General features: G+C 40.2%; 2 protein-coding genes across 2 annotated transcripts; one reads left to right on the top strand and one right to left on the bottom strand.

Moving 5' to 3' along the window:
• Positions 1-13,109, top strand: LOC130963397 (uncharacterized). The gene is made up of 7 exons (XM_057889519.1): positions 1-774; positions 872-1,466; positions 1,549-1,931; positions 2,101-2,163; positions 2,260-2,373; positions 2,467-2,688; positions 12,990-13,109. Exons 1-7 carry the CDS (start codon positions 1-3, stop codon positions 13,107-13,109), a joined length of 2,271 nt encoding a protein of 756 aa, XP_057745502.1.
• An 11,565-nt stretch (positions 13,110-24,674) lies between these two features.
• Positions 24,675-26,625, bottom strand: LOC130963396 (protein MAIN-LIKE 1-like). The gene is made up of 4 exons (XM_057889518.1): positions 26,495-26,625; positions 25,151-25,893; positions 24,971-25,058; positions 24,675-24,878 (listed from the first exon to the last, which is right to left on the bottom strand). Exons 1-4 carry the CDS (start codon positions 26,564-26,566, stop codon positions 24,675-24,677), a joined length of 1,107 nt encoding a protein of 368 aa, XP_057745501.1. The 5' UTR covers positions 26,567-26,625.
• Between the last annotated feature and the right edge of the window lie 843 nt (positions 26,626-27,468).

Genomic DNA, 27,468 nt, shown 5'->3' with positions numbered 1-27,468 from the left:
ATGGCAATGTTCAAGCAAGCACTTAAGGATTACTTTGTATATGAGGGAAAAGAGCTTATGTATTTGAAGAATGAGCCAAAGAGGATTAGAGCAAGGTGTGCTGAGGAAGGTTGTCCATGGCTGGTGTTTTGCTCTCATAATAGTCAGAGTCTCAGTTTTCAAATCAAGACATTCATTGGAGAGCATAACTGTGGTAGGAATTTGAGCAGCAACATGGCTGATAGATCTTGGGTGACAAGTAAGCTGGTAAAAAGGTTGGTAACTCAACCTCTGATGACTCCGAAAGAGGCACTAGAGCACATGAAGCAGGACTATAATGTCCATATAAATTATAGGATGATATACAGAGCCTTGAAAGCTGCTAGAGAGCAAGTAATTGGAAAGGAGCGAGAACAATATGGAAAGCTGCATGACTACTTAAATGAAATTCACAGAAGCAATCCTGGATCCACTGGTATGGTTGATGTCATTCCTCAACCGGAGGGTCGTCCACTCTTCAATAGGTTGTACATTTCACTGGATGCTTGTAAGAAAGGATTCAAGGCGGGCTGTCGCCCTCTGATTAGATTGGATGGATGCTTCTTAAAAGGGTACTTCGGAGGTCATCTGTTGTCAGCTGTGGGGCAGGATGCTAATAATAGTTTCTTTGTTATAGCTTTTTCTGTAGTTGAAGCTGAGAACACTGATTCCTGGAAATTGTTTCTTTCAATCCTGCATGATGATCTTGGTTCTGTGGGAGCCAATGGGTGGAACTTCATGTCTGACCAGCAGAAGGTTACATTCTTTCTTTCTTTGTATTTCCTTTTTGTTATATGGTTTGTGTTCTGTGTTTATAAATTAATTCAACTGTTCTTATGAACTGTTATTGCAGGGTTTGGCTAAGGCATTGCATGAGGTAATGCCACAAGCCCATCATAGGAATTGTGTCTTACATATATGGAAAAATTTCATCAAGCACTTTAAGAACAAGCACACAAAAGGGCTGGTTTGGAAGGCTGCTAAGAGCACAACAATGAGGGAATTCAAAGACTCAATGGAACTTGTGAAGAAGGTGAACACAGCTGCTTGGGAGTATCTACGGAAGTTTGATCCTGGTTCATGGACGAAGGCTTACTTTAGCCATGGCCCGAAGTGTGACAACATCACCAATAACATGTGCGAAGTTTGGAATGCCAAGATCGTGGAGTATAGAGAGAAACCAATTTTAACTATGTGCGAGGAGCTTCGAAGTTACATAATGCGAAAGATGGCAGGGCACAAGCACAGAATAAGCAAATGCAAGGGTAAATTGGCTCCAGTTCAACAACTAAGGCTGGATGAGTACATCATTCCTGAGAGCAATAAGTGGACAGTAGAGTGGGCTGGGGATGAGGCAAGGGTATTGTTTGAAGTTCAGAGGTACCAGACCAGAGTGGCTGTCAATTTACAAAGACATACATGTGCTTGCAACGTTTGGCAACTAACAGGTATAATCATCAGCTCATTTCTTGGCAATTATTTAAGTAAAGTTTGAGTGAGTAAAGGTCATTTCTGTATCTATCCTACCAGGGTTACCTTGCAAGCATGCAGTAGCTGCTATCTCAAGGTTAAGGAAACAAGGGCTGAAACCAAAGGATTTTGCACATAAATGGCTTACAATGGAAGCTGTTCGGGCTACTTATGGGGACTCCATTAAACCAATGAATTCTGAGGAGTTTTGGGAAGAAACAAACAGGCTGCGTCCAAAGGCACCAATCATTAGGAGACCCCCAGGGAGACCAACCAAAAAAAGGGCTGTTGATGTGGTGGCTGAGTCACAAATGCAGCAGCAAGGTCACAAGGTGAGGAAGTCTTTCCAAGTCACGTGCAGTAAATGTGGGCAAAAGAGACACGACCACATGACTTGCAAAGGAGCTCCTGCAAATCCGAATTGGCAGCCAAAACGAAAGAAGGCAAAGTAACAACAAACTGGAAACCAATCATCACAGCCACCTCCAGATCAGCAGGAAGCACAGGTAAGAGGCCTTCTACATATTTTTCTTTCCCATTGTAGTAGTTGTTATTTCCTCTATTCAATTGAAAAGTATAGTAGATGAGACTGTTATTTTTTTATTTGCACAGGCCGGGGAAGGAGTTAGAAGCAATGTTCCCCAAAATGTTACTGCCCCATCTATTGATCCAGTGGTAGTTTTTTGTTTGAACTTAATGTTCCCCTTAGCTTAAGTATTTTTTTGTTCTATCATGGCTGTGCTTACTTTGCTTCTCATATGTCTTTCACAGGGTAAAGCAAAAAGGCAAAAGAAAAAAGCCCCTAAGACCTCTAACACTCACTCAGTCCAACAAGAGACAAGGGTTGACACTCAATCTTCACACCCTGCCCAACCACCAGTAGACGTAATGTTATTTTACATATTCATGCTCTTTAACTATAAAATTAATTGGCCCAACAGCATTTACAATAAACTGAGTTGTTTTCATGTGGTTTAGGGTGTGGACTCCAATATTGAGCCCTCAAACCCTGCTACCCCAACTGCACTCCCCCAGGTGCCAAATTTCAGGCCCAAGCAAGCTATAACTAGACCTCCAGTACCTACAGTGCACCACTCTCAACAGCAGGCCACAGCCCCAATAGTTCAGCCACCTCTACAGCAAGCAACAACCCCAAACTCACAACCATCAACTCAGCAACAACTTCCACTTGAAGGAGTGGTGCGTGAAATTGTGATCACTACACAACTTTGCACAACTAACCAGCAAGTGCACTGGGTCGTCCAAGTAATACCTTACGTGAGTAAGGGTCGATCCCACGGAGATTGTCGGTATGAAGCAAGCTATGGTCACCTTGTAAATCTTAGTCAGGCAGACTCAATTGGGTATAGATGATGAATAAAACATAAAGATAAAGATAGAGATACTTATGTATATCATTGGTGAGAGCTTCAGATAAGCGTATGAAGATGCCTTTCCTTCCGTCTCTCTGCTTTCCTACTGTCTTCATCCAATCCTTCTTACTCCTTTCCATGGCAAGCTTATGCAAGGGTTTCACCGTTGTCAGTGGCTACCTCCCATCCTCTCAGTGGAAATGTTCAACGCACCCTGTCACGGCACGGCTATCCATCTGTCGGTTCTCGTTCAGGCCGGAATAGAATCCATTGATTCTTTTGCGTCTGTCACTAACGCCCTGCCTGCTAGGAGTTTCAAGCACGTCACAGTCATTCAATCATTGAATCCTACTCAGAATACCACAGACAAGGTTAGACCTTCCGGATTCTCTTGAATGCCGCCATCAGTTCTTGCCTATACCACGAAGATCCCGATTAAAGAATCCAAGAGATAAACACTAGAGCCTCATATGCTTGTAGAACAAGAGTGGTTGTCAGTCACTTTGTTCATGAGTGAGAATGATGATGAGTGTCACGGATCATCACATTCATCAAGTTGAAGAACAAGTGATATCTTGGACAAAGAACAAGCGGAATTGAATAGAAGAACAATAGTAATTGCATTAATACTCGAGGTACAGCAGAGCTCCACACCTTAATCTATGGTGTGTAGAAACTCCACCGTTGAAAATACATAAGAACAAGGTCTAGGCATAGCCGTGAGGCCAGCCTCCCAAAGAGGGTTCAATCATAAAAACATGATCAAAAGATCTAAGATTGAAAGATGAAAATACAATAGTAAAAGGTCCTATATATAGAAAACTAGTAGCCTAGGGTGTACAGAGATGAGTAAATGACATAAAAATCCACTTCCGGGCCCACTTGGTGTGTGCTTGGGCTGAGCAATGAAGCATTTTCGTGTAGAGACTCTTCTTGGAGTTAAACGCCAGCTTTTATGCCAGTTTGGGCGTTTAACTCCCATTTAGGTGCCAGTTCCGGCGTTTAACGCTGGGAAATCTGAAGGTGACTTTGAACGCCGGTTTGGGCCATCAAATCTTGGGCAAAGTATGGACTATCATATATTGCTGGAAAGCCCAGGATGTCTACTTTCCAACGCCGTTGAGAGCGCGCCAATTGGGCTTCTGTAGCTCCAGAAAATTCACTTCGAGTGCAGGGAGGTCAGAATCCAACAGCATTTGCAGTCCTTTTCAGTCTCTGGATCAGATTTTTGCTCAGGTCCCTCAATTTCAGCCAGAAAGTACCTGAAATCACAGAAAAACACACAAACTCATAGTAAAGTCCAGAAAAGTGAATTTTAACTAAAAACTAATAAAAATATACTAAAAACTAACTAGATCATACTAAAAACACACTAAAAACAATGCCAAAAAGCGTACAAATTATCCGCTCATCACAACACCAAACTTAAATTGTTGCTTGTCCCCAAGCAACTGAAAATCAAATAAGATAAAAAAGGAGAGAATATGCAATGAATTCCAAAAACATCTATGAAGATCAGTATTAATTAGATGAGCGGGGCTTTTAGCTTTTTGCCTCTGAATAGTTTTGGCATCTCACTCTATCCTTTGAAATTCAGAATGATTGGCTTCTTTAGGAACTCAGAATCCAGATAGTGTCATTGATTCTCCTAGTTAAGTATGATGATTCTTGAACACAGCTACTTTATGAGTCTTGGCCGTGGCCCAAAGCACTCTGTCTTCCAGTATTACCACCACATGCCACAGACACATAATTGGGTGAACCTTTTCAGATTGTGACTCAGCTTTGCTAGAGTCCCCAATTAGAGGTGTCCAGGGTTCTTAAGCACACTCTTTTTGCCTTGGATCACAACTTTATTTTTTTCTTTTTCTTTCTTTTTCTTTCTTTTTCGTTTTTTTTTCGTTTTCTTTTCTCCCCCTTTTTTTCGTTTTTCTCTCTCTTTTTTTTTGTATTCACTGCTTTTTCTTGCTTCAAGAATCATTTTAAATGATTTTTCAGATCCTCAGTAACATGTCTCCTTTTTCATCATTCTTTCAAGAGCCAACATTCATGAACCACAAATTCAAAAGACATATGCACTGTTTAAGCATACATTCAGAAAACAAAAGTGTTGCCACCACATCAAAATAATTAAACTGTTATAAAATTCAAAATTCATGCAATTCTTCTCTTTTTCAATTAAGAACATTGTTTATTTAAGAAAGGTGATGGATTCATAGGACATTCATAACTTTAAGGCATAGACACTAAGACACTAATGATCATAAGACACAAACATAGATAAACATAAGCACTAAAATTTGAAAAACAAGAAAATAAAGAACAAGGAGATTAAAGAACGGGTCCACCTTAGTGATGGCGGCTTGTTCTTCCTCTTGAAGGTCTCATGGAGTGCTTGAGCTCCTCAATGTCTCTCCCTTGTCTTTGTTGCTCCTCTCTCATGATTCTTTGATCTTCTCTAATTTCATGGAGGAGGATGGAATGTTCTTGGTGCTCCACCCTTAGTTGTCCCATGTTGGAACTCAGTTCTCCTAGGGAGGTGTTTAGTTGCTCCCAATAGTCTTGTGGAGGAAAGTGTATCCCTTGAGGTATCTCAGGGATCTCATGATGAGAGGGGTCTCTTGTTTGCTCCATCCTTTTCTTAGTGATGGGCTTGTCCTCATCAATAAGGATGTCTCCTTCTATGTCAACTCCCACTGAATAACAGAGGTGACAAATGAGATGAGGAAAGGCTAACCTTGCCAAGGTAGAGGACTTGTCCGCCACCTTATAGAGTTCTTGGGCTATAACCTCATGAACTTCCACTTCTTCTCCAATCATGATGCTATGAATCATGATGGCCCGGTCTAGAGTAACTTCGGACCGGTTGCTAGTGGGAATGATTGAGCGTTGGATAAACTCCAACCATCCTCTAGCCACGGGCTTGAGGTCATGCCTTCTCAATTGAACCGGCTTCCCTCTTGAATCTCTCTTCCATTGGGCGCCCTCTTCACAAATGTCAGTGAGGACTTGGTCCAACCTTTGATCAAAGTTGACCCTTCTTGTGTAAGGATGTTCATCTCCTTGCATCATAGGCAAGTTGAATGCCAACCTCACATTTTCCGGACTAAAATCCAAGTATTTCCCCCGAACCATAGTAAGCCAATTCTTTGGATCCGGGTTCACACTTTGATCATGGTTCTTGGTGATCCATGCATTGGCATAGAACTCTTGAACCATTAAGATTCCGACTTGTTGAATGGGGTTGGTAAGAACTTCCCAACCTCTTCTTCGGATTTCATGTCGGATCTCCGGATATTCACTCTTTTTGAGTGAAAAAGGGACCTCGGGGATCACCTTCTTCAAGGCCACAACTTCATAGAAGTGGTCTTGATGCACCCTTGAGATGAATCTCTCCATCTCCCATGACTCGGAGGTGGAAGCTTTTGCCTTCCCTTTCCTCTTTCTAGAGGTTTCTCCGGCCTTGGATGCCATAAATGGTTATGGAAAAACGAAAAAGCAACGCTTTTACCACACCAAACTTAAAAGTTTTGCTCGTCCTCGAGCAAAAGAAGAAAGAAGAGAGTAGAAGAAGAAGAAATGAGGAAGAAGGTAGTGGCTTTGTGTTCGGCCAAAGAGGGTGAGAAGTGATGTTTAAGTTGTGTGAAAATGAAGGGGTGAAGTAGGGTTTATATAGGAGAGGGGGGGTAGGGTTCGGTCAAGTGAGGGTGGGTTTGGGTGGGAAAGTGGTTTGAATTTGAATGGTGAGGTAGGTGGGGTTATATGAAGGATGGATGTGAGTGGTGAAGAGAAAGATGGGATTTGATAGGTGAAGGGTTTTTGGGGAAGAGGTATTGAGGTGATTGGTGAATGGGTGAAGAAGAGAGAGAGTGGTGGGGTTGGTGGGGGTCCTGTGGGGTCCACAGATCCTGAGGTGTCAAGGAAAAGTCATCCCTGCACCAAATGGCATGCAAAATCACGTTTTGAGCCAATTCTGGCGTTAAACGCCGGGCTGGTGCCCTTTCTGGCGTTTAACGCCAGGTTCTTGCCCTTTTCTGGCGTTTAACGCCAGTCTGGTGCCCCTTTCTGGCGTTAAACGCCCAGAATGGTGCCAGACTGGGCGTTAAACGCCCACCTGCTAGTCTTACTGGCGTTTAAACGCCAGTAAGTTCTTCCTCCAGGGTGTGCTGTTTTTCTTCCTGTTTTTCATTCTGTTTTTGCTTTTTCAATTGATTTTGTGACTTCTTATGATCATCAACCTACAAAAAACATAAAATAACAAAAGAAGATAGATAAAATATAACATTGGGTTGCCTCCCAACAAGCGCTTCTTTAATGTCAGTAGCTTGACAGAGGGCTCTCATGGAGCCTCACAAATGCTCAGAGCAATGTTGGAACCTCCCAACACCAAACTTAGAGTTTGAAAGTGGGGGTTCAACACCAAACTTAGAGTTTGGTTGTGGCCTCCCAACACCAAACTTAGAGTTTGACTGTGGGGCTCTGTTTGACTCTGATTTGAGAGAAGCTATTTATGCTTCCTCTCCATGGTGACAGAGGGATATCCTTGAGCCTTAAACACAAAGGATTCTTCATTCACTTGAATGATCAGTTCACCTCTATCAACATCAATCACAGCCTTTGCTGTGGCTAGGAAGGGTCTGCCAAGGATGATGGATTCATCCATGCACTTCCCAGTCTCTTGGACTATGAAATCAGCAGGGATGTAATGGTCTTCAATCTTCACCAAAACTTCCTCTACAAGTCCATAAGCTTGTTTTCTTGAATTGTCTGCCATCTCTAGTGAGATTCTTGCAGCTTGTACCTCAAAGATCCCTAGCTTCTCCATTACAGAGAGAGGCATGAGGTTTACACTTGACCCTAAGTCACACAGAGCCTTCTTGAAGGTCATGGTGCCTATGGTGCAAGGTATGGAAAACTTTCCAGGATCTTGTCTCTTTTGAGGTAATTTCTGCCTAGACAAGTCATCCAGTTCTTTGGTGAGCAAAGGAGGTTTATCCTCCCAAGTCTCATTTCCAAATAACTTGTCATTTAGCTTCATGATTGCTCCAAGGTATTTAGCAACTTGCTCTTCAGTGACATACTCATCCTCTTCAGAGGAAGAATACTCATCAGAGCTCATGAAAGGCAGAAGTAAGTCCAATGGAATCTCTATGGTCTCATTTTGAGCCTCAGATTCCCATGGTTCCTCATTAGGGAACTCATTGGGGGTTGGTGCATGCCCATTGAGGTCTTCCTCAGTGGCGTTCACTTCCTCTCCCTCCTCTCCAAATTCGGCCATGTTGATGGCCTTGCACTTTCCTTTTGGATTTTCTTCTGTATTGCTTGGGAGAGTACTAGGAGGGAGTTCAGTAACTTTCTTGCTCAGCTGTCCCACTTGTGCCTCCAAATTCCTAATGGAGGATCTTGTTTCAGTCATGAAACTTTGAGTGGTTTTGATTAGATCAGAGACCATGGTTGCTAAGCCAAAGGGGTTCTGCTTAGAATTCTCTGTCTGTTGCTGAGAAGATGATGGAAAAGGCTTGCCATTGCTAAACCTGTTTCTTCCACCATTATTGTTGTTGAAACCTTGTTGAGGTCTCTCTTGATTCTTCCATGAGAAATTTGGGTGATTTCTCCATGAAGAATTATAGGTGTTTCCATAGGGTTCTCCTAGGTAATTCACCTCTTCCATTGAAGGGTTCTCAGGATCATAAGCTTCTTCTTCAGACGAAGCATCCTTAGTACTGCTTGGTGCATTTTGCATTCCAGACAGACTTTGAGAAATCGAATTGACTTGTTGAGTCAATATTTTATTCTGAGCCAATATGGCATTCAGAGTATCAATCTCAAGAACTCCTTTCTTCTGACTTGTCCCATTGTTCACAGGATTCCTTTCAGAAGTGTACATGAATTGGTTATTTGCAACCATTTCAATTAGTTCTTGAGCTTCTGTAGGCGTCTTCTTCAGATGAAGAGATCCTCCAGCAGAGCTATCCAAAGACATCTTGGATAGTTCAGAGAGACCATCATAGAAAATACCTATGATGCTCCATTCAGAAAGCATGTCAGATGAACATTTTCTGATCAATTGTTTGTATCTTTCCCAAGCTTCATAGAGAGATTCTCCATCCTTCTGTCTGAAGGTTTGGACTTCCACTCTAAGCTTACTCAATTTTTGAGGTGGAAAGAACTTTGCCAAGAAGGCATTGACTAGCTTTTCCCATGAGTCCAGGCTTTCTTTAGGTTGTGAGTCCAACCATGTCCTAGCTCTGTCTCTTACAGCAAAAGGGAATAGCATAAGTCTGTAGACCTCAGGGTCAACCCCATTAGCCTTGACAGTGTCACAGATTTGCAAGAATTCAGCTAAGAACTGATGAGGATCTTCCAATGAAAGTCCATGGAACTTGCAATTCTGTTGCATTAGAGAAACTAATTGAGGCTTAAGCTCAAAGTTGTTTGCTCCAATGGCAGGGATAGAGATGCTTCTCCCATAGAAGTTGGGAGTAGGTGCAGTAAAGTCACCCAGCACCTTCCTTGCATTGTTGGCATTGTTGTTGTTTTCGGCTGCCATGGGTTCTTCTTCTTTGAAGAATTCGGTCAGGTCCTCAACAGAGAGTTGTGCCTTAGCTTCTCTTAGCTTTCGCTTCAAGGTCCTTTCAGGTTCAGGGTCAGCTTCAACAAGAATACCTTTGTCTTTGTTCCTGCTCATATGAAAGAGAAGAGAACACGAAAATGTGGAATCCTCTATGTCACAGTATAGAGATTCCTTGAGGTGTCAAAGGAACAGAAAAATAGAAAGAAGAGGTAGAAGAATTCGAACTTAATTAGATAGAGTTCAAATTGTGCATTGAGAAGGAGTAGTACTCCATAAATAGAAGGATGTGGGAAGAGAGGAAGAAATTTTCGAAAATCAAGTGAAATATTTTGAAAACATTTTTGAAAAACTCTAATTGATTTTCGAAAATTAAGAGTGGAAAAGGAATCAAGTAATTTTTGAAAAAGATTTTTGAAATTAGAAATCAAAAAGATATGATTAAAAGCTGTTTTGAAAAAGATGTGATTAAAAAGATATGATAAAAAAAATTATGCTTTTAAAAAGATATGATTGAAAAGATATGATTTGAAAATAATTTTAAAAAGATTTGATTTTAAAAATTAATGACTTGCCTAACAAGAAAAGATATGATTCAAACATTAAACCTTTCTCAACAGAAAAGGCAACATACTTAAAATGTTCAATCAAATCATTAATTGTTAGTAAGTATCTTTGAAAAAGGAAAGAAATTGATTTTGAAAACATTTGATTGAAAAGATATGATTTGAAAAAGATTTGATTTTGAAAAAACTTTGAAAACTTGAAAAAAATTGATTTTGAAAACAAAATCCTCCCCCTTGTGCCATCCTGGCGTTAAACGCCCAGAATGGTGCACATTCTGGCGTTTAACGCCCAATGCACTACCTTTTTGGGCGTTAAACGCCAGTCTGTCCTTCTTCACTGGGCGTTTTGAACGCCCAGTTTTTTTCTGTGTAATTCCTCTGCTGCATGTTCTGAATCTTCAGTTCCCTGTACTATTGATTTGAAAATAGAACCAAGATCAAATAAACAATGCATGCAAGACACCAAACTTAGAATTAGACACTAGACTCAAACAAGAAACATAAAATATTTTTGGTTTTTATGATTTTGAAAAATTTTTTTGGATTTTTTTTTTCGAAAATTATGTGAAAAAGAAAATAAAGGTACCAAAATTCTTAATGAGAATTCCAGGAATCATTGCAATGCTAGTCTAAGACTCCGGTCCAGGAATTAGACATGGCTTCACAGCCAGCCAAGCTTTCAAAGAAAGCTTCGGTCCAAAACACTAGACATGGTCAATGGCCAGCCAAGCCTTAGCAGATCATTGCTCCAATAGCAAGATTGATAGAAATCAACAAGCTCTTGTGATGATAAGTTGAAACCTCGGTCCAATAAGATTAGACATGGCTTCTCAGCCAGCCAGACTTCAACAGATCATCATGAAACTCTAGAATTCATTCTTAAGAACTCTGAAAAAAAAAAACCTAATCTAAGCAACAAGATGAACCGTCAGTTGTCCATACACGAAACAATCCCCGGCAACGGCGCCAAAAACTTGGTGTTGTTGCCGGATCAAAACATGGCACTGTTATTGCAGGGAACAAATGCGAAACTGTAGTTAGGACATTTAATTCCCCGGAAACGGCGCCAAAAACTTGGTGCGCGAAATTGTGATCACTACACAACTTTGCACAACTAACCAGCAAGTGCACTGGGTCGTCCAAGTAATACCTTACGTGAGTAAGGGTCGATCCCACGGAGATTGTCGGTATGAAGCAAGCTATGGTCACCTTGTAAATCTTAGTCAGGCAGACTCAATTGGGTATAGATGATGAATAAAACATAAAGATAAAGATAGAGATACTTATGTATATCATTGGTGAGAGCTTCAGATAAGCGTATGAAGATGCCTTCCCTTCCGTCTCTCTGCTTTCCTACTGTCTTCATCCAATCCTTCTTACTCCTTTCCATGGCAAGCTTATGCAAGGGTTTCACCGTTGTCAGTGGCTACCTCCCATCCTCTCAGTGGAAATGTTCAACGCACCCTGTCACGGCACGGCTATCCATCTGTCGGTTCTCGTTCAGGCCGGAATAGAATCCATTGATTCTTTTGCGTCTGTCACTAACGCCCTGCCTGCTAGGAGTTTCAAGCACGTCATAGTCATTCAATCATTGAATCCTACTCAGAATACCACAGACAAGGTTAGACCTTCCGGATTCTCTTGAATGCCGCCATCAGTTCTTGCCTATACCACGAAGATCCCGATTAAAGAATCCAAGAGATAAACACTAGAGCCTCATATGCTTGTAGAACAAGAGTGGTTGTCAGTCACTTTGTTCATGAGTGAGAATGATGATGAGTGTCACGGATCATCACATTCATCAAGTTGAAGAACAAGTGATATCTTGGACAAAGAACAAGCGGAATTGAATAGAAGAACAATAGTAATTGCATTAATACTCGAGGTACAGCAGAGCTCCACACCTTAATCTATGGTGTGTAGAAACTCCACCGTTGAAAATACATAAGAACAAGGTCTAGGCATAGCCGTGAGGCCAGCCTCCCAAAGAGGGTTCAATCATAAAAACATGATCAAAAGATCTAAGATTGAAAGATGAAAATACAATAGTAAAAGGTCCTATATAGAAAACTAGTAGCCTAGGGTGTACAGAGATGAGTAAATGACATAAAAATCCACTTCCGGGCCCACTTGGTGTGTGCTTGGGCTGAGCAATGAAGCATTTTCGTGTAGAGACTCTTCTTGGAGTTAAACGCCAGCTTTTATGCCAGTTTGGGCGTTTAACTCCCATTTAGGTGCCAGTTCCGGCGTTTAACGCTGGGAAATCTGAAGGTGACTTTGAACGCCAGTTTGGGCCATCAAATCTTGGGCAAAGTATGGACTATCATATATTGCTGGAAAGCCCAGGATGTCTACTTTCCAACGCCGTTGAAAGCGCGCCAATTGGGCTTCTGTAGCTCCAGAAAATCCACTTTGAGTGCAGGGAGGTCAGAATCCAACAGCATCTGCAGTCCTTTTCAGTCTCTGGATCAGATTTTTGCTCAGGTCCCTCAATTTCAGCCAGAAAGTACCTGAAATCACAGAAAAACACACAAACTCATAGTAAAGTCCAGAAAAGTAAATTTTAACTAAAAACTAATAAAAATATACTAAAAACTAACTAGATCATACTAACAACACACTAAAAACAATGCCAAAAAGCGTACAAATTATCCGCTCATCAAGGAGCAACTGACTCAGGGACTGCCACAACTCCCTTCATGTTTATCCCCACACCAGGCCTAAATGCACCCCACAAATTCAAGCCAACATATGGGTTTAGGCCACCAAGGATTCAGAAATGACATAATCCTAGTTATAGTTATGAATATTTTGGTGTAAAGTTTTTTGGTTGTCAAGTTATTGGAAGTAATACACTAAACAATATGGAACATGTTCTCTGTTTTGTGAAGTCAGACCTTTGCTGATGATTTTGGCTCACTATGTAAATGCCTTTGTGCTTAGCAGTATGAATATAAACATTATGCTTTTACCTTATACAACATTGTGCAGAGTTATCTTGGGTTCAGTCTTTACATTATAACAAAGAAAAATTCACATTCATTTCATTTAGAATCTACAATTACAAAGCAAATTAACACAAATCTCAACAGATATCCATGCATCACTTAAAGCAACACAATATACCCTAAAACACTACAAACACAACTGCTGTTAACACAATTAACATTGCCAGCATAACAAACACACTATGGCTATTACTACATTTTTTTGATTTTGCTTCATATTCATCTTCAATCTTGAATTCCAATTGCTCCAACCTTTTCTCCATCAACATCAGTCTTCCTTGAATGTCATTGTCATCTTCATTGCCAGAACGTTTAGCAATCACCTCGTCCAGCCAAACAAAAAAGTTGCAGTGACGTTGCTCCATCTGCAATTGCCATTATAGTGAATACAACTTGTTAAACAACGTAGGAAGTTGATTACATAAACTGAAGATGGGTGCACACTTACGCCATAGTTGGAACAACCCAGGAAAATTCTGTCTGGGTTCTTCGCTGTCCCAGACTGTTGCATGACTGCATAGGTGCCACACTTGCATTTAGGGTGCTGGAACTTGGCCTTCTTGCCCTCACTTGCATTGCTACTCGAACCCACCAAATTCTTCCTCCAGACACGGCGTGTGTTACAGGTTGAAGATTGCTCAGGATCGCTCATGCTTCAGTCACTAGTGTTAGGGTTCAGGAATGGGGAGACTGAGATTTCGCCCTAAACGAGCAAAAGGACTTCTTTTTAAAACGACGTCGCTTTGCTGAGTCTACAGGGGCTTATTTGTCCTCATGCTTACAGAGCAATCCACGTTTGATGATCCAAAGCCACGTCACGGATAGCATGTTACACCTCAGCATTTTCCGTCGACTTTGAACGGAGAAACCAACTCAAGGGCTAATTGGTATCACGGAGTAAATGTATAAGGGCCGATTTGATAATTTATAAAGGACAGGGGGTGGGTAGTGGTGCACGAAATTGTGATCAATACTTTTCACAGCTCAAATAATCCCCGGTAATGGCTCCAAAGACTTGGTGCTCAACACCATGGCATAAACACAACTTCGCACAACTAACCAGCAAGTGCACTGGGTCGTCCAAGTAATACCTTACGTGAGTAAGGGTCGATCCCACGGAGATTGTTGCTATGAAGCAAGCTATGGTCACCTTGTAAATCTCAGTCAGGCAGACTCAAATGGGTATAGTGATAAACGAATAAAGCATAAAGATAAAGATAGAGATACTTATGTATATCATTGGTGAGAGCTTCAGATAAGCGAATGAAGATGCCTTCCCTTCCGTCTCTCTGCTTTCCTACTGTCTTCATCCAATCCTTCTTACTCCTTTCCATGGCAAGCTCGTGTAGGGTTTCACCGTTGTCAGTGGCTACCTCCCATCCTCTCAGTGAAAATGTTCCCATGCTCTGTCACAGCATATGGCTAATCAGCTGTCGGTTCTCGGTCAGGCCGGAATAAAATCCATCGATCCTTTTGCGTCTGTCACTAACGCCCCGCCTGCTAGGAGTTTGAAGCACGTCACAGTCATTCAATCATTGAATCCTACTCAGAATACCACAGACAAGGTTAGACCTTCCGGATTCTCTTGAATGCCGCCATCAGTTCTCGCCTATACCACGAAGACTCTGATCTCACGGAATGGCTGGCTCGTTTGTCAGGCGAGCACTCGGTTGTCAGGCGATCAACCATGCATCGTGTTATCAGGAATCCAAGAGATATTCACTAAGCCTCATATGCTTGTAGAACAAGAGTGGTTGTCAGTCACCTTGTTCATGAGTGAGAATGATGATGAGTGTCACGGATCATCACATTCATCAAGTTGAAGAACAAGTGATATCTTGGAACAAGAATAAGCGGAATTGAATAGAAGAACAATAGTAATTGCATTAATACTCGAGGTACAGCAGAGCTTCACACCTTAATCTATGGTGTGTAGAAACTCCACCGTTGAAAATACATAAGAACAAGGTCTAGGCATGGCCGTGAGGCCAGCCTCCCAATGATCTAAGAACTAGATGTCCGAAGATGATCAAAGGATCTAAAAATAATCCAAAGATGAAAATACAATAGTAAAAGGTCCTACTTATAGAAAACTAGTAGCCTAGGGTGTACAGAGATGAGTAAATGACATAAAAATCCACTTCCGGGCCCACTTGGTGTCTGCTTGGGCTGAGCAATGAAGCATTTTCGTGTAGAGACTCTTCTTGGAGTTAAACGCCAGCTTTTATGCCAGTTTGGGCGTTTAACTCCCATTTAGGTGCCAGTTCCGGCGTTTAACGCTGGAATTTCTTGAGGTGACTTTGAACGCCGGTTTGGGCCATCAAATCTTGGGCAAAGTATGGACTATCATATATTGCTGGAAAGCCCAGGATGTCTACTTTCCAACGCCGTTGAGAGCGCGCCAATTGGGCTTCTGTAGCTCCAGAAAAACCACTTCGAGTGCAGGGAGGTCAGAATCCAACAGCATCTGCAGTCCTTTTGAGTCTCTGGATCAGATTTTTGCTCAGATCCCTCGATTTCAGCCAGAAAATACCTGAAATCACAGAAAAACACACAAACTCATAGTAAAGTCCAGAAAAGTGAATTTTAACTAAAAACTAATAAAAATATAATAAAAACTAACTAAAAGATACTGAAAACATACTAAAAACAATGCCAAAAAGCGTACAAATTATCCGCTCATCAGGTAGTCAATTTTCAAAATGGACAGGGGTCGAAAAGGGTATTTACTCAAAAATAAAATACAAAGGACAGAGACACAAAAATTAGCTCATTAATTTTCATATGACAAAGTAACGTGTGTAACTCAACATTATGATGTTTTGAGGAGATAATACAGTAATGTGACGGCGTTAGTTAGCTGAATAGGGACTAGAAATTGGACCGTCCGATTTCTTTGTTGGAGAAGGGGGTGCACAAATCGGACGGTTCGATTTGTGAGTGAGGGAAAATATCTAGCATAGTAATCGGACCGTCCGATTACATGAGGCTGAGATATTTTTGGTTTAGGGAACTTAAATCGGATGGTCCGATTTGATGCATGTTTAAAATTTTGAATTTTAAGGTTATCAAAATCGGACGGTCCGATTTCAGAGCGTAATAAAATTTAACTGTTGGCATGCGGTCGGACCGTCCGATTTATGGTTTTATATATACCTCAACATTACCCGAAGTGTCCATTTTTTGTTAGTCTCTCTTCTGAAACCTCTTTAATTCTTTCTTCTTCTTCTTCATTGTTTCGGCACCAGCTTTCATTCTTCTTCTTCATTATTTCGGCACCAGCTTTCATGTTTATTGTTTGAAGATTCTATTTGCAACAAGTTTGAGAGTGTTTTCTGTGAGTATATCATAATGGATAATAGAGTATTGTTAAAGATTTATTATCATGGGCAGATTTTATTACAAACAGCTGAAGGTTTAAAATTTGTGTATGAAAATCCATTGAATATTGTTATTCCATTTACGTTGTCGTTTGAAGAATTAAAAGGTGTAATTTCTGAGAAGATGGATTCTCAAATATGTAGGAGAATATCGTGCATTTTGTACAGGAACCCAGTATCTGTATTTGGTGGATTCGTTCAGTTTCAAACCAAATATGTAACAGATGAAGCGAGCATGCAAGATATGTTTTCAGTGTACTTGGAAACTCGCTCACAGATATCATTCATCGAGCTGTATATTGAGTTTGAGCAGTCAGAAGCAGACCGGAATATTGAGCTGGAAAATTATAATAGTGATAGTGAGGAGGAGTTCGAAAGTAATTATGAATGCCTTGATCCGGGTGGAGATGGAGATCAGGCCGACGACACTATGCAGGCAGATATGGCCGATGTGGCAAATGCACTAGTAAACCAGCATCCGTTTGTTGAGCCTACTTTCATGCGCTCGCTGGATTTGGAGACCATGCATACACCGGAATTTCCTGAGTATATGAATGCAGGTATGTAGTTTTGATACAATGTTTGATAGAATAATATGACAGATTGATTAGTTAGCATGAGGAATGGACCGGACCGGTTCGACAGGTCTGGAACGGTTCTAATGGATTGAACCGGTTCGACTAGACCGAACCGGGTCAACTAGACCAGACCGGTTTGAATGGACCAGACCGGTTGGAACCAAACCGGACCGGACATTGGTATATTAGTATATTGATATTGATTGTGTTATTAGCAGGTGATGCACTTATTCAAAGCAGATGATGCTTGAACTTACCTATTAGCAAGCGGAAAGACTCGAGGATTGCCTGGTATAGGCGAGAGAAATAGTAAACGAATCCAAGCCCAGGTAAGCAGAAGGGTCAGTGGTCCATCAATCTCCTTGCAGTCGACACGAGTAGCCCTACACAATGCTCTATACAAGTGCGCCAAACATGTCGAACCCCAACTAAATTCTCTGATCCCGTCGAAGTTACGGAGCAACGGCAGAAATTTCCAGTGCACTCCTACCCCAGACTTGTCCCCAAACATAATCGTCCCAAATAATAACATTATGTGGCACTTTACATACCTCTGAATCTGAATATCATTATCTAAGACTATATGATCTTTTAGTCTCCGAAACCAAGTCAGCTTTACAAAACTTCCTCTACATTCTGTCTTCCTGGGTGCAACACCAAAATGATGGAGGGATTCGAACTCTAATGCCTCATAACTACTCAGAGTCGGTCCTGTAACCATTTGTCGGAAGACCAAAAATTACTGCCACATCCTCCAACGTCACGGAACACTCGCCAATTGAAAAATGGAAAATATGAGACTCGGACCGCCAACTTTTGATCAGAGCATTAACCAATGCCGATTGACATTGGACAACTCCAATCTGCGAAACGTGATAAAATCCAGTCTCCCGCAAATGCCCCTCCACAATTGGATTATATGAATCTGATGGCAAATAATGATCACATATTAACATCCGTAAACCCTACAAAACATAACCATATATCACATTAATCAAATATAACCATACTTAATTAACATACCATATTTCTATAAAAACTATATTTTCTAATATCTATATACTATTCATTTCTTAATAACAATTTCCATTCCTTTAATGTAAATAGAATGTTAAACTCAAATAAATTTAAAATTAAATCTAATTTTTATTATTACTCGACAGCAATATAAATATATATATATATATATATATATATATATATATATATATATATATTAATTCTAATATCTAAACTTTAATTCTATTTGGTTTATATTAATAACTATTAAGAATACCTAATTTATATTTATATAACTGATTCCCACTTTTTTCTTACATATTATTATTATTATCGGGCACATATCAAAATTAAATTAACAACCATACATAATCTATTCTACTAACTAACCATAATATACCTAAACTAATTAACTATCTGAACTAGTTTAAATTAGTAAACCTAAACTAAACTAACGGTCACTAGATAATAATAATAATAATAATAATAATAATAATAATAATAATAATAATAATAATAATAATACCTCGATCAGGAAAAATAAATTTATGTTACTTAGTTCACTAATTATACTTACACAACTCTAACACTTGAACTAATTAACATTATACATTAACTAAATATTCAAATAACATGTAACCTAATTATTATTATTTAAATTAAAAAATTAATTTAGTAAAATAAACTTACATAATTAGGATGATCAAGATAATTAATAATGTGTAACTCTGGTCGATTAACATCTTTTATTCTTCGTCTCCTTGGCATTGTTTAATTTGGTCTCCTTCCTTAAATTTTTCTGCTACTACTGGAGCTTCAATGAAAGAAAGAAAGTGGATTTTGAGAGAGATAGAAGGGTCTGAGAGTGAGAGAGGAACGAAGTGGGGGACTAGATTGAAGGCTGGGGTTTACACGAGAGTGAGAAGGGATCTACTGGCTGCTTGCTGCATGTGCGACGCGTGGCAACCGTACGCAAATCGGACGGTCCGATTTGTTTATTCTCCACGCCAGTAATTGGACCGTCCGATTACATACCCCCTAAATCGGACCGTCCGATTTCACTTAGGCAGCCCTACACCCATGTAATGCACGCCAAACCCCAATAACCCTGGAATACATCAACGCTACTCTCATATTAAAATTAAAAAAGTGACAAAAATTAATGTTTTTTTATTCTATTTAATAATAAATTAGAACAAATTATAAAAGTTTAATTTATTCTTATTTTTTTATTTAAAAAATTAAAAAAAAGTATAATAATCAAAACAAACGCCAGCCCATGTTCTTGGCCAGCTACTTTGCAGTAGTTGGCTAGTTGCCTCTTCTCTCTTTTCTTGATTGCACCTTATCTTGGGTGCTCTTTTTTTTTTAATATTTTATTGTTTGGATAAAAGAATTTTATCACAAAATCTAGCTAGACAAGAAAACTGTTCCAATCTCTTAACGTATTTAAGATGAATGATATTCTTAATGGAACTCGTAGATACTTTGAAGCAGGATTTTTTTGCAGGCTGGGACAGGTTCAGATTTAGGTTCAGGGGAAATCTGTCCTTACTCACCAAGAAAATCCATGAATTAATTGTATCATCTATGAAAATTCTGAAAAACTTTTACATATGCCAATCATTTTATTAGAAATTTGAAATTTAAGTCATTACATCTGTTCTGTTTTAATAAAAATAATGTTAATAGTTGTGATTGATCGAAAGCAAGTTGATGTGCATTCTTTAAATATGGGGTGTTGCCCTGGCTTCAACCCGTAGTTTCGTTCTCTGAGGCAAGAAAAAAAATTTGGCTGCCATTGGTATCTTCGGATTTGTCCATGATATCCCCAATCCGAACTAATTTGTTGCGAATCTTAATTCTATTTAAAGGTTTGTCACTCAATGGGTTACGGATTTGAACTTCCGACACTTGTTTAAGTAGATATTATTCGACTAATTCAAGTTGGTTACGGGCAAAAAATTTTTAATTAGGACAGAACAGAAACACGGAGACACAAAATCGTGTTTAACATATGAGATATGGACAGAGACATTGTGTCTAAAGACATTGAATTAGTGTATTTCACTATTTTGTATCTATCCTGATAGAAAGGACACAGAAACACTAATAAGAAATACAACTTATTTTTTATTTTTTTTATTATTCTTGTTAATTTTTTATAATTATATTTTTTATTATTGTATTTTTATTTTTAAATTTGTCAAATAAAAAATAAATTAAATTAAATTTTTATAATTTATTTTAATTTATTATTAAATAAAATACAAATACATAAAATTTTGTATTTTTGTGTTTTGTATCTTATTTTATCCTCTCCTCATAAACAAATGTAGCCTAACATATTCCGGGGCCAGAACTAAGCAAGTGAGGCGATTAAGGAAAGCCGTATAGCTAATGGGCTTAGCTTAATGAGTGCAGTTGGGTCTGAAAGAATTGATGAAAATGGTGGATTTCATCTGTACTGGATAAACTTTAATAGAAGCCAAGCCCAAAAAAAAAAAACGTTCATAGAAGCAATTATGGCTTATGCGTAAGGTGGACTCGGATAAGGTGGAAGTTGGAGCTTGGAACCATTTGAAAAAAAATGTCGACGTTGCTAAAAAGAGAGAACGGTAGAAGAATCTATCCAAAATTAATAAAAAAAAATTTCGAACTTAATAATTCATTTTAATTTAGATATATATATATATATATAATTAATAATTAATGGACAAAGCCAATTAGGGTATAATAATATTAATTATATTGTTAATATAGATATAAATATTAATAATAATAACTACATCTTAATTTATTTGAGAAAAAAAATAATTCATAATAAATATAATATAAATATTATATACAAAAATATTAAATCAAAATTAATTTACAAATTTAAAATAGAAAGCTTAGTAACTAAACTTACACCCTAAACCCCTAAAATTTTACTGTCCCATAATTATAAACCATAAATTCTTAATAAATAAGTAATTATATAATATTATAAATATAATTAAATTTTTTTAAGGTAAATCAATGCAATATTTGTTAAACTTTTTTAAAAAATTGCGTACTAAATATATTACCTTAAATTCTAAAGCTTTAACTCTAATAGTAAGTTTTACACCTTAATTTTTTATAAATGAATAATTAAGAATAGTAATTATAATTAGCCATAAAAAGAATAGTAATTATAATTAATAACTAATTTTAAATTGAATATTGTTATTAGAAGGATAATCAATATATCAATAGTCACTATAACTACACAAAGAATATGAATGATAAATCTATTTTATTGATTATTAGAAAGTTTACGAAAAAGATAATTTGTATATTCATTAGTTAATATAATTAATCAAAGGACATTAATTATATATTTTAGTGATGCAATAATTCAAATAAAATTAATTTAATTTAACATAATAATCTATATATGCATAATTTGCTTATCTATTGTTAGTATATATAAATATAGGTTTAATTACTCTGTTGGTCAAATAAACAATAGAATCATGAGTGGAGGAAAGAGCGGGAGAGAGTGTTCGAGGGAGAAACACAGTGAGAAAGCCGGCAATGTCGGCGACAAAGATAAAAGGGGAGAGTGTATGGGGGTTTGTATCTGAGGACAAGGAGGGGATCAACTTGGGAGAGATGGTCAAATCCTTAAAGGTGTCTTTTAAAGATAAAGTGGTGGGTGCTAAGACGGCTAAGACTTTCACATGGGCAGAATCTCTTTTTGGAGATAGCATGACTATAGTGACTGGAAAGTAGAGAGACTCCACACCACTACGTATAACTTTTTCGAAGAAAGCTAGATCTTCTTTGGCTGAACCATATATGGATGCAGTGGTTATTAAGGTGTTAGAAAAGCATTTCAGTTACACAACGCTTCTTCACAAGCTTAAAGTCGTATGGCGCCTCAAAGGTAGTTTTGAATTGTTAGATATTAGGTTTGAATATTTCATGGTTAAGTTTGATCTCTTTAAAGTAGGAAGAGAGTGATCTTAGGTGGTCCATGGCTAGTTGTGGGATTTTATGTGGCTGTAAAATCTTGGTCCTATGATTTTAGACCATGTGAGACCTCTTTTGGATCCACCATGGTCTGAATCCGCATCTCTGGACTTCCTATATGATACTACCAGGAGGAGGCAATGATGCACATAGCAGCGACAGTGGAAAAGTCAATTAAAGTTGACTTAGCTACAAAATCGGCAGAGAGAGAGGCAAGTTTGCACGTGCATACGTCTAGATCGACTTCGGTATGGCGATGATAAAGAAAATAATTGTTAATGACTATGAATATGAGGTAGAATACAAGAGTCTCCATCTTATTTGTGGGACTTGTTCATGCTATGATCATGTAGCAAGGGAGTACAAGAGTGCTTCTTCTTACATTGATGAGGGTGTGGAAGGAATTGTTTTAAATGAGAACCATAGAAAGGTGTCGTTGGAAACCAACAAATTGTGGGAGATGAGGAATGTAACAGTTGATAAAAAAGACAATTTTTTGAATTTGGAAATTATATTGGTGAGGAGCCAAAAAATAGGGAACGTTTGAATTTTTCGGAGACCGTTTCTCATGCAAATCACGTTGATTTAGCAACAAGTGATAAAGAAGAGGGGTAGACTAAGGTGATTAAAAAAGGAAAAGCTAAAGTAGGTTTAAAAAAGGGTAAAAAACCATAATAAGCCAACTGGCTCAAAAAATAACGTAAATACGCCAAAGCAAAAATCGTTTCAGCAATAAGCCAAACCGCATTTTTATATAATTCGAACCAGCTTGGTTCGAACTAGAAATGGTAGTAATTCGAACCAGGGTGGTTCGAATTAGGTTATTTTATTTGTTAATAAATCGAACCAACCTGGTTCGAATTATGAATGAATGTAATTCGAACCAAGGTGGTTCGAATTAGGTTATTTTATTTGTTAATAAATCGAACCAACCTGGTTCGAATTATGAATGAATGTAATTCGAACCAAGGTGGTTCGAATTATAGGGAGAAAGGGTTTTCCGTGTAAATCGAACCGGGCTGGTTCGAATTACACAAATCATAGGTCGAACCAGACCGGTTTGAATTAGGGTGAGACTGACTGAGCTGTTTATCTATGGACGAGGCAGATCCGAATCGGCCAAAGAGGTGCGGCCTATGGCGCCAACCCGGCCTATGTCACCATTCATAGTTCGAACCAGACCGGTTTGATTGTTTATGAATAATGCAACACTTTCCGTGGATGCACAATTTAATAAGAAAAAAATAATCACTAAACTGTTTCAAGATTCGTTGATCGTAGGAAGTGAATGTCCCACAAGAGAAATAAAAAAAAAAAAACATAGGTGAACAGACTACAACATAATAAAGTAAATGAACAAAATTGGTGGAGTGAAAAAATGGGTGACAAGACATAACACTGTCACCGAATTTCAAATATGATGACGGAAAAGACTCTAACATGCCTCTTTGTTTGAAATGCTCTTCTTTGGGGTTAACTTAGCGGAGAAGTATTATTTAAAGACAATAATTAAAATAAAATATTATTCAGTAATAAAAATTAAATATTGGAAAGTGTCCAAACTATGGAAAAAAAAGTACAAACCACTATCATACATGATTGAACTTTAAAGAAAAAATACATGAAACATGACTCATCTAAACAGATGCGACCCAGTGCCACAGCGAGGGGGTACCCGTGCCCTCTGACCTCGGCGGATCAACGGCTCCACATCCTCGATGTCATCCTCGTCATCCGGTGGGGCAGGCTGTGCTGGTGGCGCAACATGCAGGGGTGTCGCCGAAATCCCTGCGACAGACTGTGATGCAGCGGTGAAGGCGGATGGAGGAGTACCTCCGAGACGGAACTGGTGACCAGCGGATGAGGATGGAGGCTCATTCAGATCAACATCTAACGGGGCCTGTGTGCCTGAGGTCTGACCACCACTGCGCGGAGTGGCCTCCCCCTGCATGATGGCGCTGATCTCGTCAAGGAAGCGTGGACTCCCGAAGTCCCCAACAAGCGTGTCTGACCCAATGAAGTCTGACCACTGTGATCCGGGGATGCGCCAAGGTGTCCCCCCCTGCTCAGGCTGGTCATCGGCTGGCACACCAACGAAGTAATCTCCAAGAGGGCCTGATCCAAGTACAGCATCACCTGTGTAAGCCCCGGCACCCATCCCTGTACCATACAACTCACCTGCATGACCATGATCGTGTGTGGTAGTACCAGCAGATGCAGCAGCCCCTGAACCACCCCCACCAACGGGCCGATGCTGATCGTCGGTGTCGTCCCGATGGTCAGGACGACCCCTCGCCCTACCTCGCCGGCCTCGTCCTCCGCCTCTAGCGGGACCGGCGTCGTAATCATCGTGCACACCAAGGTCAGGGAACCTCCACTCACGCTGGCTCCTCCGTGTCCCCACACCCATCCTCCTATCAACCCTACGCCTGTCCGGCACGTCCTCCTGACGATCCATGTCAGGAACTCGCCCCGGACCCCGCTGTGAGGCCTCTAATGGAATAGGAACTGCTCTAGGATCCCCCAACTGCGACTCCGGAGACAAGAACCTCTTACCATACTGACGCCACCAGTCAAGGAACGCATGCGAAGGACCGGGGTCGCCTACAACGTCGAACCTCAGCACACAGTCCTGACGAGAGTCCCAAAGGAGATGCCACCTCTGCAAAGTAGACGGGAACCATCGATCGCCGCCTCTACCGTCCTTGGACATCAAAAGTCAATGTTCAGGGCGGGATGCGGAATGGGCTGAACCCCACCAAACTGCGGAAGAACACGATCTATCTGATGCCACTCTATGACAGCAAAGTAGATCAGCGCCGTCACAGAGCGCCACAACGCCATATGCCGAGGCTCCAAAACCTCTGGATGCACAACCTGAAGTACGTCCGGAGTAGTATACGGCATCCATAGAAACTGCAAAAGGAACTCACCCTTGTCAGGGCAACTTTATCACACAACTAGAAATGCTAGATTCTAAAAGGAGACTTGTTAAGTAGCATACTCACCTCCCCATCCTGTAACATGTCTATCCTGAGCCTCCACATCTCCACTCTAGGACCCTTCTCGCTCCCGGAAGGGTTGTAACCTGACCATCTGCACCATACACATTTGTTACATGAACAGAAATATTAATGACTACGCAGTTATGTATGTCAAATTGAAATAGAGAAGGCATAGTATAGTACCTGGATGCCAATGGCCAGCTCGACTCCTCATATCCTGCTGGCCTAAATCGAGGAAAGCGCCAAAAGATCCAAGACTGGAGCAGCTGAAGCGGGCCCGCTAACTTGACCACATGTCTGTTTGCCACTCGGCACATGCACCGGTACAACCAAGCCAGTGCGGCGGAACCCCAGCTGTAGGTACCCATCTCCTCCAGCCTAGCTACGTACGGGAGCCATCTGATGTGAATCCGGTTCCCGGACTTGTCCGCAAACAGCTGCGTGCCCAACAACATCATGATGTACGCACGGGCATAACGGCGCACAGTCTCATCATCAGCATCCTCAGGGCACTCCCCGAAGGTCTCCTGAAACCAGCTGCAGTTCACTGCGTACTTCTGAACCTGGCTGGGAGGAGGTATAACTCCGAGCAACTCCTGGAACCAGACCCAGGCTGGACGGCCACCCTCGATGTATATATGGAACTCGGACAAGCACCCGCTCACGTAACGGCCGTCCACTGGCAAACCCAGCTGGTATGCCACGTCCTGGAGTGTGATGGTGCACTCTCCGAACGGCATGTGGAACGTGTGCGTCTCTGGACGCCATCGCTCTACGAAAGCACTGACAAGAGCCTCGTCTAGCCGGAACCATCGGTCGTTCAGCCTTGCAAGATGGTATAGACCTGCCATCTGCAAGTACGGAACGTATCTGTCATCAAGTCGCATGCCCTGCTGCCGCCGCATGCTCCTAATGCATCGCTGGGGCTGCTCACAAAATGAAACGCTCAGTTAGAACCGGCTTGAAATCCAACCACAACCATAAGCAGCATCATAAATCATCAACATACCATTCTGCTAAATAAGACCGCATAACATTACATGAAAGATAACCATAATAAGAAAACAAATCCATAGACCGCACAACTAAACCGCATAAATAAACCAGCCTAACGAGAATCACCTACCCTAAACCACTAACATAAACCGTTTGCATAAACCACTCGCAAAAACCGCTAACACAAACCACCAACATAAACCACCAACAGAAACCACTAACAGAAACCACTAACTTAAACCACTAGCATAAACCACTAACAAAAACTACTAACATTACCCACCTACATAAACCACTAACATAAACCACTAACATAAACCACCATCTAACCCACGTGCAAAACCACTAACATAAACCACCAACAGAAACCATTAACTTAAACCACTAGCATAAACCACTAACTTAAACTACTAACATAAACCACCTACATAAACCACTAACATAAACCACTAACATAAACCACCATCTAACCCACATGCAAAACCACTAAGGCACAAATACCGCTAGAATAAAAAATATTTCCGTACTAACCTCCTCCTCGATGACCCCGGCTATATGAGCGACTCCGTCCAACCGATATAACCGTGCCGGATCGTCCCCCATGAGCAGAGTATTCCGTTCAGCTATTATTCGGAGAGAATCTCGGTCGTTTTCTCTGAGATTTTGTGGGGTAGGGGGAGGAATAAGAGTTCGAATGAGGGTGATTCGAACTCCTTATATAGCCGAATCAAGAGTAATTCGAACCACATTGGTTCGATTTATGAAGGAGAGTAATTCGAACCAGCTTGGTTCGAATTACATGCTTTGCAATGGTAGTAGTTCGAACTAGCCTAGTTCGAATTATGTGTGAGTGAAGTTCGAACCACCTTGGTTCGAATTACGTTGAAATAACAACCTCTAATTCGAACCACCCTGGTTCGAATTACTACCATTTTGAGTTCGAACCAAGCTGGTTCGAATTATATAAAAATGCGGTCTGGCTTATTGATGAAACGATTTTTGCTTTGGCGTATTTACGTTATTTTTCCACTCATTTGGCTTAATATGGTTTTTTACCCTTTAAAAAAGGGGTGGAGTTTTATATGGGCCATCTTCCAACAAGGCCCACAAAGATAAGAAAGGAGTTACCTTGAAGGACTTAGTGAATTTGGGCCAAAACAAACAACAACATGCACCCAAATAAGAAATTGCTAAGAAATGCAAAATTGAAGAACCATCTGCACTAAAAATCACATAATAGAACCTAAAGAAGGGTACAATCCCTCGAGTGCATACTTTTCTCTTCGGAACTGGTAGAGAAAGACCAAGACCAGCATCCCTCCAAGCATCCCTGGTGGATAATGACTAAGTTCATAAGGGGCCTAAGAATGGCGAGAAGCAAACCGAGGTGAAACAGAGAGATGGCCAGATTGGAGTGAAGGCTGAGAATTAGAACCCCTATTTTTTTTTCTTCTTTGATATTATTGTTTATGGATAGTCTTAATATAGTTTGGAATATTATATGT

The sequence above is a fragment of the Arachis stenosperma genome, chromosome 2 (assembly GCF_014773155.1).
Source record: "Arachis stenosperma cultivar V10309 chromosome 2, arast.V10309.gnm1.PFL2, whole genome shotgun sequence".
In the NCBI taxonomy this organism is placed as follows: domain Eukaryota; kingdom Viridiplantae; phylum Streptophyta; class Magnoliopsida; order Fabales; family Fabaceae; genus Arachis; species Arachis stenosperma.
This window is presented reverse-complemented; position numbering and strand designations above follow the sequence as displayed.